The sequence below is a fragment of the Leuciscus leuciscus genome (assembly GCF_965113295.1).
Source record: "Leuciscus leuciscus genome assembly, chromosome: 20".
NCBI classification, from domain to species: Eukaryota; Metazoa; Chordata; class Actinopteri; order Cypriniformes; family Leuciscidae; genus Leuciscus; species Leuciscus leuciscus.
Genome location: NC_138744.1, coordinates 14,359,726 through 14,374,156, shown reverse-complemented (window position 1 = coordinate 14,374,156; position 14,431 = coordinate 14,359,726). Strand labels below are relative to the sequence as shown.

At 37.6% G+C, this 14,431-nt stretch overlaps 1 protein-coding gene across 3 annotated transcripts in view; it reads left to right on the top strand.

Moving 5' to 3' along the window:
* The first annotated feature begins 6 nt into the window (after positions 1–6).
* invs (inversin) overlaps positions 7–14,431 on the top strand; it is a 35,811-nt gene continuing 21,386 nt past the window's right edge. Inside the window, exons 1-5 of one of the 3 annotated variants that reach the window (XM_082149637.1) lie at positions 7–169; positions 1,271–1,382; positions 6,514–6,598; positions 10,484–10,650; positions 12,212–12,385. In XM_082149637.1, the coding sequence (XP_082005763.1) occupies positions 1,380–1,382; positions 6,514–6,598; positions 10,484–10,650; positions 12,212–12,385 (429 nt within the window). In that variant the 5' untranslated portion in view covers positions 7–169; positions 1,271–1,379. Of the gene's footprint in view, positions 170–1,270; positions 1,383–6,513; positions 6,599–7,880; positions 9,045–10,483; positions 10,651–12,211; positions 12,386–12,628; positions 12,787–14,431 lie in introns of those variants that run through there. The other 2 variants (XM_082149638.1, XM_082149639.1) reach the window with 2 other exon arrangements.

Sequence of the window (14,431 nt, the reverse complement as noted above, 5' to 3'; positions counted from 1 at the left end):
CCAGATGTGTTTGCGGTATCAAGAGTTTTTGGAGTATCATTGACCACAGCGAGGCTGAAGTACCCAAAATTACGAAAACAGCGAAAACACGGCATTGCGTTGCAAACGTTTGTGATGTTTAAAGTCAGAGATGGAAATATCAGATTAATTGTGTTTCACCTTGAATGTGGTAAGTTGCATCATCGTTTCCCAACTGTATAACGGGATTTTTGAATATTTAGCAATCAAGCTACATGCAAACACATCCAAATGCGGGATTAATAAATGATTAAAAGTTCATTGACACTGTCATTTACTGTCGTTGAAGTACTACAGCAGTTATGTAACTATGTTTGCATTTGTTAAAATTATTGTTTATTTTTTTGCAGCTTAGCCACAAAGAGTTCATGAATATGTCAGTGAGCTCTGCAGCTGATTCATAAATATGACTTTGTCTTAGGGATTTGTCTACCAATCCAAACACACCACGTACAACCTAAACAAACAAACTGTCTAGTGTCAACACTGTTATTCAGACACAGTGTACATTTGTTTAGGAAAAGTGTATGAGCTTGTAAAATTCCTGGAAAATGGGTTCTTATAATTGTACAGTTTTTAATTCTGGCTGTTTTATACATTCAAATGAGATCTCTGTTATCTGTATCGTTTCTCTTTAGTAAAGGATCTAGTAATGTGTCTCATTTAGAGTATCAGAAGAGTTCTCAACCATACTAATGTATCAAATTGTGCTCAGATTTGCCAAGGTACGAAAGCCTGAGAAATCATTATGTTAATTTGAAGAGTTTATTTGTAGAGCTGCATAATCCAGATGAAGCGACACACTGTAACTTCAAATAATGACTCACTGATTAATTCTTCTAAGGAATTTTAAAGGATATCTGAGACAAAGTTGAATGAAACACAAGTGAGAACAATGAGCAATGCAATTTTCCTCTTGGTATTGTTGACATTTTATCTTTTGTTTTGCAGTTATTTTAATGCATACATTTCAAACACATCTAGTTCATTGATTATGTGCTTTAACAGACTAACAGGTTGTTTAAAAAAAAAAAATAGCTGTAAGTTGTAGTCAAAAATTATTTAAAGATTTCAAAAGTCAATGTAGTCTATAGTTTTGAATCAATGTAGTCTTATAGTGTTGTTCGACCGTTTTATGTCAGCACACTCCTATAAGTCGGCCTTGGCATTGAGCACTGGTAATGTTTGGCACAGTAGGTCAGAGCAGGTGGTTTGTGCTCTGTGTGTGAGTGATCCGCTCTCTCTCCTGCAGAACACTAGATCAGAGCTGCCAGGGGGACCTGCGGCTACGCCAAGCCCAGCAAGGCTTCACTTAGCTGGGTAACATCTGCTAAGGCCACCCCTGCCTCCTGGACATCACCATGGTGAGAGTCAGAAAACAAAAGCTGTGCTGAGATTTATGAGAGATCATGAGTATATTATGAGTTTTAAAAGTGTTTTTACATTTTTTATTGTGGTTTAATTATTGACAATAGCAGTTTTGTTAATTTTATTAGAAACAGACTATGCTGCGAGTATAAAAAGCTTGCATATTACTGACACATTAATGTCTTTAGAGATTTCCACCACACTTCTTCTGTCATATCAAAGAGTTATAAATGACTCCCTTTAAATATATTGTCACATTAACAAGATGCATTTCACAGAGTAAAATAGCAGGTGTGAGGAATGCAATTAAAAAGCTGTTAATTATTATACACTTGTCATGAGGTATGGCCTAGGCCAACCAAGAACCAGAAGATTTCAGCTTTTGGCAAATTTCACTTATAAGCTATACTTTGTAATTTGGGTATTCTAATTGTAAATCAGATACATTTTGTTTTCAAATATGTATATCATTTTTTTTTATGTGATAACATTTTACATATACAATATGGGCTTAATTTAGAACTAGAACTATACTGTGTGTATATATATATATTCATCATTTTTGTTTGTATGTATGTATATATATATATATATATATATATATATATATATATATATATACACACACACACACACACACACACACACACACACACACACACACACACATACATACAAAAATTACGTCCTCACATTTAGGTATGTTTCATTGCGTCATGAGAAACGATACAATTGGAATGTGGAATGCCCATTTTAGTTTGACCCTTGTGTCCCTTTAGCCTCAGCGTGTACAGTATGAATGAAAACAATCCATTCAATGGCCTCAATGTTGAATGTGACCCCTTATATTAATATTTAATGAAGTGAAGGGTAAGTGAATGTTTCTGAGGGAAGCTTGGCTCTCTCCAGGGTTAAGTGAGCTGTTAATAATTGATGATGTGCTGATTTTTATGGTTCTTTGAGCGTGTTAATAGAATAATGTACTTACTGACTGCACCAATAGAATAATGCAGTTAACGTGTGTTTTGAGAATAATGTAATTAGCATGTGTTCAAGGGGTTATTGCTGAGGGAGAGAGCGGGTAGATACACACATCTACATGATCTTTAATGGAACACAGTGTGTGTCGTTCATTGCTTTCTAACCTTATAAACACCCAACTGATTCAAATCTTGTTTCATCTTTTTCATTTCCACTGTGTCTCTCTCTCTTCTTCTCTTTTCCCTCTCTCTCGCTCTTTCTCATTGATTTTCTGTTTGTTTTTCAATCACATTATTTCCCGCGCACAGCGGTGTAGCCAGCGGCTAAATGGCCCCTCTCCTACTAATTGGACGTTTAATTAGATCACAGATTTGGCCCAATTAGTCGCTGTAGGGAAGACAGGGGATAGCCTGGAGGGCTGTGTGTGTCTTTGGGTGCGTGTTTATGTGAGTAGAGAGAAAGCGAGGAACGGAGATACAGAGAAGGGGGAGCGAGATCGAGAATGGGAGGGTGGAAGAGAGATATCTCTCTCTAGGCTGCCTCATTAGAGATGTCAGAAAGGGTCTGCCATGATACTTCCCCCCTCGCTATGAGTCCAGCCCAAGAGACCTATCAGAGCAACCCGTCCCAAGTGTGCTCCGGGGACTCAGACCGTGCCGTCTCTCAGTCTCAGGAGCAGCTGCAGTTCAAATCACTGCCGTATTACCACCAGCCTCAGTTTATCAGTGAATGATGCCATACCTTCGTGAAAACATACAGAACAAGGGTGTTTCCTTTGAGGTGGCACTGTACTAAAAGTTCAGTATAAAATATTATATCAAGTAGGCAGCATATCTTTTGCCTCCCATTTACTTATTGTGGTCTCTGAGCTGATGGTCCTAAAGCATGGTGTGAGTGTTAGGGACAATGTGATTGGCTGATAAAGCTGTCAACAAGATAATGGCTGCCTATCATGTTCACAACTGGCCTGCAACTAGACGCGTGGCCTGAATGGGTCAAACTGGTTTAAATGCATACTTGGACTCATTTAGGCCGTCTTTGTCCAGGTTATAATTCAGGCTTGTTTGTACTGAAATGAGCTTGAAATATCTTTTTGAAATGAAATGAGTTTTTTTGATAGCTTTCAGCTCTGAAATTAAAGCACATTTGTTGGCTACTGAAAATTGGTGACTTAATTATATACTCATAAGCAAGATGGGAATCTGTGATTGGACAATAAAAGACAATTCTGGGAATTCTGTTTTATGTATTGATAGCAATATTGAATAAAAAGTGCTACGCGTTGGTTATTATGTGTGTGTTTATTTATATATATATATATATATATGCACAGAATTCTCTACCACTGTCCTATGTGCAGTGTGTTTGTTATACGTCTTAGATTTCACACTTTAGACAGTGTGTATTGTTTAACTGTTTAATAGCACAGTATGTGTTTTTCACTTGTTGTGACTGACACATTTGGAACTATATAATTGCATTACTTTGCCCATTGGAAGGCACACCTCGTTCACCAGAGGGGCTCATTTGTCGCTCTGCATTGTGGGAGACGACAGCTAATGAGGCACAAGGTGATCATGTCAGTCAAGACACACTATGGATGGCATCCGCGGGGATGCTTGCATGCATCCACAGCATGGAGTCCTTTCTCCTTGGAGAAAGTATGGAGGATTTGCCCTCTGGGCATTAGATGAAAGAACCGGTGTCTCTCAGCGAGATACTTAGAAGAGATTTGAATAAAAGCTCTGTTTTTGGAAAGGGAGAGGTTGATGTGAATCATACAGATCTGCTATTGCAATGCCAGGCACTGCTTTACTGACAAATGTGCACACAGCTCAACTTCTGACCCTGTGGTTTGTTCTTCATTATTATTTCTTTTTTTCCTCTCTCTCTCTCTCTGTCTCTCTTTCTCCCTAAATCCTGACTTAGCTGGTTGTTCAATAAGATGCTGGTGGGGAGTCATTTGGCTGGGCTAGACAAGCTGGATGCTTGCCCATACAAACACACACACACACACACACACATACACATACACACACACGCACGCACGCACGCACGCACGCATTTAAGATGAAGTGCACTCCTCCTTGTGTAGAATTCTTAATGTGTTCCAGAGTTTCAATGTGAAAGTCTAAATCAGTGTTATTTTGTGACTCTTTATCAAATTTTTTTAATTTCTTTTCACTTCAGCATTTCTGTAAGGTATAAAAACAGTTAATATGACAGATGCTGTATATATTTTTTGAATTGTTATTGCTTTAAATGTTATTATTAAGTGAACTATTAGCTAGTTGCAATGATTCACACTTAAATTTGAAGCTGTGATAATCTACAACAGCAAAGGTTGTTAATTAAATTAGTCAAAAATTAGTATGCGCCATTCAAATGCATCACCAATATAATGACAGTATAATTTATATTCGATTTTCCCTCTCCCTTTTTTAAAATTAATTTAAAAAATATGAACATGTTGAAAATTACCAGCTTCTTTTCAAAGAAGTCTGAATCCCTTTTATTTCTCATTCGAGAGACGTTTGATTTGTATGCCAGGCATTGTTGTTATTAAGCCCCAGTGTGTGTTTGCATGTATGTGTGGGTCGTAGTCTGGAGGAAATCGAGGAAAGCTTGTGGTCGATATGAGCGAAACCTCCATAAAAACCTTTTCTCACGGAAAATCACTTCCCACGCGATCACGCACACACACACACACACACACACACACACACACACTAACGTGTGGTCGGACGCTAACACGCTCGCCAGTACACGTACAGATAGAGCTCATGCATACACCTTTGTCAAAGGCATCCCCCTGCTGTCTTTTTTCCACATCGTGATCCCAAAAGCAGACTGTGTGTGTGCATGCTTTTTTTTGTGATGTCTGATTTCCTTCGTTTAAGTACGTAGAGTCATATAAAGCTGAATTATAGTGTATCGGAGAGCATTTAAAGGCTTTAATCAGAACATACACACACAAAAACACATGCTACTGAACTAGATGTAACTCTTAGTAGTTTTATGAGTCTGCATTAACTAACCCCAATTACCCTCTCATGAGGTGCGTGAGAACAGAGCGCCTAATTAGTTGTGTCTGTGCGAGAGAGAAAGAATGGCAAAGAAAAGGGGAATGTATGACTGGGTTATAGTGCTCATTGAAAAAGTTATTTCTGCGGTCATAAACATGCCTGACACACATTTAGTGTGGATTTGTGTACGTAATAGATTTTTTTTAGTCTCTTGCAATATTGATGAGCATGAATAAGAGATGAGTTGGGCAGGGTGTATCCCAGTGGGGGATTTGCCCCCTCCCTGTTACTTCCTTTCTGAGGATTACCCAGAATTCCGGCTGAACCACTAAGAGTGGTTCAAAGGTTGATTCAGAAAGCGTGAGTTTAGATTCTAGGCCTATCCGCTTGTTAAGTCGGGACGTAGGGAATACTGTTTCTGGGTCCAAGCCTCCATTCGTTTCAATTGAGAATACTATCTCAACAGCAATTGATAAGCACAATTTATTCATATCACACTTTTAAGCTAAGCTTTTAAAACATTACAGTGCATGCTATGGAGATAAAAGTTAGGATTATGATTTTTCAGTAGTATTACAGCACACATGAGTGTATATTAGCACCGTTTGTTGTTTGCTTTTGGTATCTAATAGAGCGCTTGAACCCAGAAACGGTGACACGTGACGTCAGACTTAAAGGTTGTATCAGCGATTTCAGGCCCAAACATAAATGATCACATTCATCTAATCTTTCCTAACGATCTGCTAGCTACCCACCCCATAAGCATGCCATCAAAAAAACGCGTCTCTGTAGGCAGCCTAGGCTCTGAGATCTGCACACAAAAACAGTTGGTTTCACCAACCACTCAAAACCAAAATAAATAGTGTTCCAACCAATCACCGACAGGGGTGGGTGTTGTGAGGTTTTCGCGTGCAGCCGTCATAGGCAGCCGTGCACGAGCGCAAAACCTCACAACACCCACCCCTGTCGGTGATTGGTTGGAACACTATTTATTTTGGTTTTGAGTGGTTGGTGAAACCAACTGTTTCTGTTTTTACAACCTTTAACAAGTGGATAATACTTGATGTTTGGCACCTGAGTAAACATATTGCATGACCTCTGATGTGTGTTTGTGCACCAGGCGATGCTGCTCCCCCAGAATCCATCTCAGGTGCATGCGGCCGCTGTGAATGGAGACAAGAACACCTTACAGAGACTGATCACAGGTATCACACATATTTCCATGCTTATAATGCTCCATGTTTTCTGTGTAAGCCTGTGCTATATATCTTTAAAAAAAGTTTTTAATTGGTTTTGAAATAAGTCTCTTTTGCTCACCAATGCTGCTTTATTTGATCAAAAAGTGAATTATTAGTGTTTCAGTGTAAACTAGTCTTCACTGTCACTTTTGATCAATTTAATGCATCCTTGCTGAATAAAAAAACGTACTGCCCCCAAACTTTTGAATGGTATGTGTGTGTATATATATATATATATATATATCAGTGGTGTAGTCTACGTGATACGCAGGTATACGCCGTATACCCACTAGAAAAGGCCAAGGATTTCCGTATACCCACTTAAAAAATCGTGAGGATACGTAACAACTTCGTTTTGTGTCAGAACTTTCACTTTCATTCATAAATTCACCCCGTCAGTGTTTGCGAAGCGACACCGAATCGCGGAATCCAGTCACAAATGGAGCTTGCTAAGCAGAACGTCACGGAATTTGGCTATTTTTGAATGAATAAATCAAAAGTAGGGCTGTACAATGAATCAAATCTCGATATGGACTAGTGTATATGAATATTAAAGTTAAAAGAGACTGCAATTGTTCTAACGTTACGCGTCTCTGTATGCTCCACTACGCACACACACACTGAAGCACGCGTGACTCACGCTCGTGGTGTTTTCAGCGTTTCACTGTATTGAGACATGATGTAGCCTAGGATAGGACACACATGTGCACTTTCATCGTAGTTTATTAAAACACACAGAAACTCAAATGTCTACAACCCACCAAAATAAAAGTTCGGTCTAACTCAAAAAAAATTAGAAAGAAATTGCACAGTAAAACGAATTTTAAAATAATAATAATAATAAAAATAATAAAATCTATTAAAACGTTATTTTAAGGGAATATCGAATATCACACAAGTTTTCATACATGTTTTAATTTAAACAGTAAACTTGCCAAAACAATAACACCTTTTTTTTTTCTTTTTTTTTTAAACACCATTTCTAAAAGTAAATTTGAATTTGTGCCTATAATGTTTCTTTATTATTCTTTTTTTATTTATTTTTTTAATTGTCAGCTGATAAAACCTGTGCTTCAGGGACCATATTCATATAACATCTAAGGCTAAATGTAGCTCTTAACTGGCTAAATTAGATGGTGATTAACACTAAACAGTAGAAAATCATTCGAGTATACTCACTACAAAAAACTAGACTACACCACTGATATATATATATATATATATATATATATATATATACAGTGGGGAGAACAAGTATTTGATACACTGCCGATTTTGCAGGTTTTCCCACTTACACAGCATGTAGAAGTCTGTAATTTTTATCATAGGTACTCTTCAACTGTGAGTGACGGAATCTAAAACAAAAATCCAGAAAATCACATTGTATGATTTTTAAGTAATTAATTAGCATTTTATTGCATGACATAAGTATTTGATTCATCAGAAAAGCAGAACTTAATATTTGGTACAGAAACCATCCATCCTCCCCTCAATACGGTGCAGTCGTCCTGTCCCCTTTGCAGAAAAGCATCCCCAAAGAATGATGTTTCCACTTCCATGCTTCACGGTTGGGATGGTGTTCTTGGGGTTGTACTCATCCTTCTTCTTCCTCCAAACACGGCGAGTGGAGTTTAGACCAAAAAGCTCTATTTTTGTCTCATCAGACCACATGACCTTCTCCCATTCCTCCTCTGGATCATCCAGATGGTCATTGGCAAACTTCAGACAGGCCTGGACGTGCACTGGCTTGAGAAGGGGGACCTTGCATGCGCTGCAGGATTTTAATCCATGACAGCGTAGTGTGTTACTAATGGTTTTCTTTGAGACTGTGGTCCCAGCTCTCTTCAGGTCATTGACCAGGTCCTGCCGTGTAGTTCTGGGCTGATCCCTCACCTTCCTCATGATCATTGATGCCCCACAAGGTGAGATCTTGCATGGTGCCCCAGATCAAGGGAGATTGACCGTCATCTTGAACTTGTTCCATTTTCTAATAATTGCGCCAACAGTTGTTGCCCTCTCACCAAGCTGCTTGCCTATTGTCCTGTAGCCCATCCCATTTTATCCCTGATGTCCTTACACAACTCTCTGGTCTTGGCCATTGTGGAGAGGTTGGAGTCTGTTTGATTGAGTGTGTGGACAGGTGTCTTTTATACAGGTAACGAGTTCAAACAGGTACAGTCAATACAGGTAATGAGTGGAGAACAGGAGGGGCTTTTTAAAGAAAAACTAACAGGTCTGTGATACCCGGAATTCTTACTGATTGGTAGGTGAGCAAATACTTATGTCATGCAATAAAATGCAAATTAATTATTTAAAAATCATACAATGTGATTTTCTGGATTTTTGTTTTAGATTCCGTCTCTCACAGTTGAAGTGTACCTATGATAAAAAATTACAGACCTCTACATGCTTTGTAAGTGGGAAAACCTGCAAAATCGGCAGTGTATCAAATACTTGTTCTCCCCACTGTATGTATGTGTGTGTGTATATATATATATATATATATGCTGAATATTGTCAAAAGGATAAAAAAGTGTAGCGTGTGTGTAAAATAAATAAATCAATAAATATATAAAAATAAATCAATATCAATATAAATATATATATATTTATTGATTTTTATCCTTTTGACAGTATTCAGCATATATATATATATATATATATATATATATATATATATATATATATATATATATAGTATAATGTATATAGGTGAAGACTTCAGATGCAAAAGCCTCTAAGTGCTGTCTGAAATTTTCTTCTAAAATTTGCATTTGTTTCAAGCTCATATGTTTAAGTTCAGTAATTTCACTTTAATGACAATTAATAGGTCATTTTCATTGCCATTAAAGTGAAATAACTTAACATAAACATACAAGCTTGATCAAAATGATCATTCTAGAAGGAAATTTCAGCTTTTGCATCTGAACTCTTCATATATATATATATATATATATATATATATATATATACACATACACAAACACACACACACACACACACACACACACACACTTTTTTGATCCTTTTGACAATATTCAGCATATATATATATAATATAATTTTAAGATATTTCATTGAAATAGATACTTTGAAATAGCTTAAAATTAGATTTTTTTAAACAGAGAAATCTTGATTTCAACCAGTCATTGTTACAAAGTACGTTCAAAATGTTTAATATGAGAATTAAAATACAGTAAAAATCTAGTTAAGTAAAAAATCTATATTAAATTAAGAATAATGTTTAATAATTCTCATTTATATTCACCATACTTTATAAGAATTTACTGAATTCAATGAGGAATTCATTTCTTGACCACTGAAGTTCATTCTTCTTTAGTATAAATATATTGTGTGACATTACATCTGCCATGTTGCATTGTATGTTGTTTTTTTTAACCTAGGATGTACTAACTACAACCATGTAGATAATTTACTCCAATACCAAAAAATACCATTTAGCAATTTATGGAAGAACTTTCTGTAAAACAATCCTGCTCTGCTCACAGTTCTCATATTTTCTAAATTAATTTCCATGGCCTTATGGGATAGAAAAGTGTCCACTAGTTCACACTTCAAATACCTAAAAGATGCAGTATGTTAACCAGGTAGCGTAAGGGTTGATGGTCAGTAGTAAACTTAATAACCACACAAAAATACCAATAAAATCATCGTGAATATTGCTTAGTTTTATATCGCCAGCAAAATCGTCTTAAATCTACTGTGAATATTCAATACATCACTCACTATTTAATATATCACTACCTGTTTCATTTTATATTAAGTGTGGATTCCAATAACAGGCTAGGGTAGACTCATTTATGTGTGTGTGTGTGTGCTTTGTGTTCACAGCAGAGTCTAGTCTGCGGGACAGCGAGGATCAATTCGGCCGGACTCCTCTGATGTATTGTGTTCTGGCTGACCGCTTGGACTGTGCAGAGGTGCTGCTTAAGGCTGGCGCAGCCATCAACAAGACTGACCACAGTCAGAGGACTGCACTGCACCTCGCAGCACAGAAGGTGACACACACACACACACACACACACACACACACACACACACACACACACACACACACACACACACACACACACACACACACACACACACACACACACACACAGCCGTCTGTCTCTGAGCTGACCCTGTTTCTGATAGACACTTACAAAAGGTTGGTGTTGTTAGGGTTTACTGCCCTCTAGTGTTTGTGATGTTGACACATTTCTCCCTGAGATTTAAATATGAGAGCGCTTGTATGTATTATGGTATTTAATAAACAGGATGGTTTGAATGAGACAAGAGGATTGGATAGGAGAGCAGCGTGGAGAGGAAAGGAGAAGAGTGTGAGGAGAGGAAGACAGGGAGGGACTGGATTGATGGGTAACACTCTGACATCTAGATCAATAAGAGCTGTAGCTCAGGGATTAACAGTCTAATTGGGCTGGGAATAGAGACTGAGAACCCTGACACACACACACGAGGGCTCTCCCTGGAATGTTTTACACAGGAGCTAAGGAGGCCTGGGAGGATACTTGATGAGAGGGGAGGGCCATTCGCACTCAGACACATTCAGACCCTTTAGATGGATAAACAGCCTTCTCTATCCCAAACGCAGCCCAAGAATAAAGCAATGTTTTGTTTTTTTTACTCCATTTAGATATTTTGCAGGCTTTGGATGATTTATCATTTTAGTAAAATGCTGATAAAATATCTGCTTATATAATAATTCAGTCTAATTCACTTAAAGTCAAAAAGAAAACTTAAAAGACTGAAAAGAACAAAATGTAGATCGGGGACTTGATTGTATTCAGTTTTCAGTTGTAAATTGATCTGAATGCAAACTTGCAGTCGATTGTAATAAAGGAGGCAGGGTCGAAGTGGACACACGTCCGGACAGAGAAGTCAGTTGTTTCACCAGAAGATAGAGTTGTGATATTTTGATTAAAAATTATGAGGTCTAAAAATGTGAAAAAATGAAACGATGTTGCTGTGTCAGGCTGCTTGGAATGTTTTGGCCACCCCACAGTTTTTTTTTTTTTTGTTACACTTCTGGGGGAAATCAACTTACAAATACCTTTGGATATTAAGTACAGTCATCAGTGTCACGTGATCCTTCAGAAATCATTCTAATATGCTAATTATCGTTGTGCTGTTTAAATCTTTTGTGAAAATGTTTTTTGGGGACTTTTTGGGGAAATGAACTTGCATAATGTTTTCTTTGTTATGATATCCCAGATAACAGAAAGTACATAGAAAAATATAAACATCAACTTTAAAGCATATGGTAAAGCACAGGAGACATCCAAAAGAGGAGTACATCTAACTGAACAAAAATCATAATTCTAGAAGGTAGTATTTTTGGGCCTTGACAGAAGCCAGACATAAACTTGCATCACCCACATGAACACCACAGTTCAACATATCATTGCATGGGCACCAATGGCAGCACCATAGCAAAAAAAAAAATCTTCATTAGGATGTTGTGATCCTCCAATCATTACAAACAGCCAAAATATTTCTGCAAATAATGTTAAAAGTTGTTGATTTGATTGTATTTTTGCATGTGCACATGCTTTTCAGGGCAACGTGCGTTTCATGAAACTCTTACTGTCGCGCCATGCCGATTGGCGTTTGAAGGATCTGGAGGAAATGACTCCATTGCACCTGGCAACCCGTCACTCGAGCTCCAAACCTCTGTCTCTGCTCCTCAAGCACATGGCACCTGGTGAGGTGGACACACAGGACAGGAATAAGGTACCGAACGATACACACAGATACAGACGCTACACATGCTCACTCACACACTCAGCGGCTCGTATATAGATGGCTTGGGTGGGGATCAGGGGTGAACGTGAGGTTAGGTGGTGTGTGTGTCTGTGTGTTTGTGGTTGTGGTTGTATATATGCCGTAAAGCAGCAGGGGGTCTGTGCACCCTCTGATGTTTCTCTGGAGGATATGAGCTCTGTTTAAATTGTCTAATAAAATATATTTTCTCAGAGCTGCTGCGAGAGCTTGCCAGGCGCCTACCAGGCTCAGGATCTCATCGCAATGTTAACCTTATGTGTGTGTGTGGAGTGACGGCCACACTCGCTGCATGCCGAAGACGTCTTCCACGAATCACAGAGACCAACCTAAATTCACAACTAAGACGATATGTATGGATTCCACCTCAGAATAAAAAATATAGCAGATAATTGTGAGATAAATCTTAAAATAACAAATTCCCATTGTGTGATTAAAATTGCAATTACAAGTAATAAAGTCACAATTACAAGTAACGAAGTCACATTTACAATAAATAGTTGCAATTATGAGAAATAAAGTTTGGGGTTGGTAAGATTTGTTTATGTTTTTGAAAGCTCGTTAAGGTTGCATTTATTTGATAAAAATACAGTAAAAACAGTAATATTGTGAAATATTAATACAAATTGAAATAACTGTTTTCAAAGTTAATATATTTTAAAGAGTAATTCATTTCTGTGATGGCAAAGCTGAATTTTTTAACAGCCTTTACTCCAGTCTTCAGTGTCACATGATCCTTCAGAAATTATTCTAAATTATATATTTGGTCAACATTTCTTATTATTTTCAGTGTTGAAAACAGTTGTGCTGTTTAATATTTTTTGGGAAACCTTGATAATTTTTTTTCAGGATTATTTGATGAATAGAAAGTTTAAAAGAACAGCATTGATTTAGAAATCTTGTCTAACATTATAAATGTTTTTACAGTCAATAAAAAATAAAAAAATAAATTGCAATTGAGATATGAAGTCGTACGGGTTCTATGTGCCGTACAGGTTCGATGAAACTGGAAAGAGTTTCTTTACTGGTTGGCACTGCTGTTGTACTTTACTGAAATATTTGTACTCTATGAGCTATCATACTGGTAATAATAATAGCTATAGTACTAGGATTAGCAAACACAGACTAGATTAAGAAGATATATGCTGGTCACCATAGAGCAAAAGGAGAGGTTGGAGAGATGCGTATATGGGCCCCGTGCTTTCCTGGGAAACACTGCTATCAACTGCTCCAGATTACCAGACCACATGCAGCTTTATTCACTTTGGCTCCAATTACTGTAAACATTCACCCCAGTTTACTTTCCGATGATCTACGCACATACAGCGACTCTTTAGATACGCCGTCATTTAAAATCTCATTCCACAGACAAACTGCTCAAAGCTACCAGGGTTATTAAGGCTCCTGTTTTAAATCATGATTCTGTGTGTGTGTGTATGGTTGTGATTACGCTAGCATGAGTGTGTGCGCGTGTGCACACTGTGGTTGTATCAGTGCTCCCATTGAGTCACATAAGGGAGTTTTGTTTGAAGGCATTTATCCGTCTGTTGGTTTTGTAATAATTTGATAAGCAGAATCATGATTTCTCGTGATGAGGCTTGTTCTGTGGCCAGATGCAAAAAATAGCTCATCTAGTGCGTCTTCAGTCTTCACTTTCCACATTGGCTGTTTGTAAGTTTCTGAGGAAACTTGAGTGATGGATGAAGAGAGAAGGGCATGTGTGCTTTTGAGGTAACCTTTTTCAAAATCAAGTTTGATATCGAACTTTATGGTGAAGATGGTTGACCAAGGATGTCCTGCTGGTTAAGCTTGTGAAGAAGCTGGAGACCAGCGTCTATATAAATGTAACCATTTAGCAGACAATTCATCCAAAATCACTTACAAACCAGGAAAAGCTCAAGCTATTTAGCAGACACAATCCAAAAATATTAGTAATCTCTGACAAGAATTAATTTTGACCCCTGACTACCAGGAGTCTCAAGCTGAGAGGGCCAAACT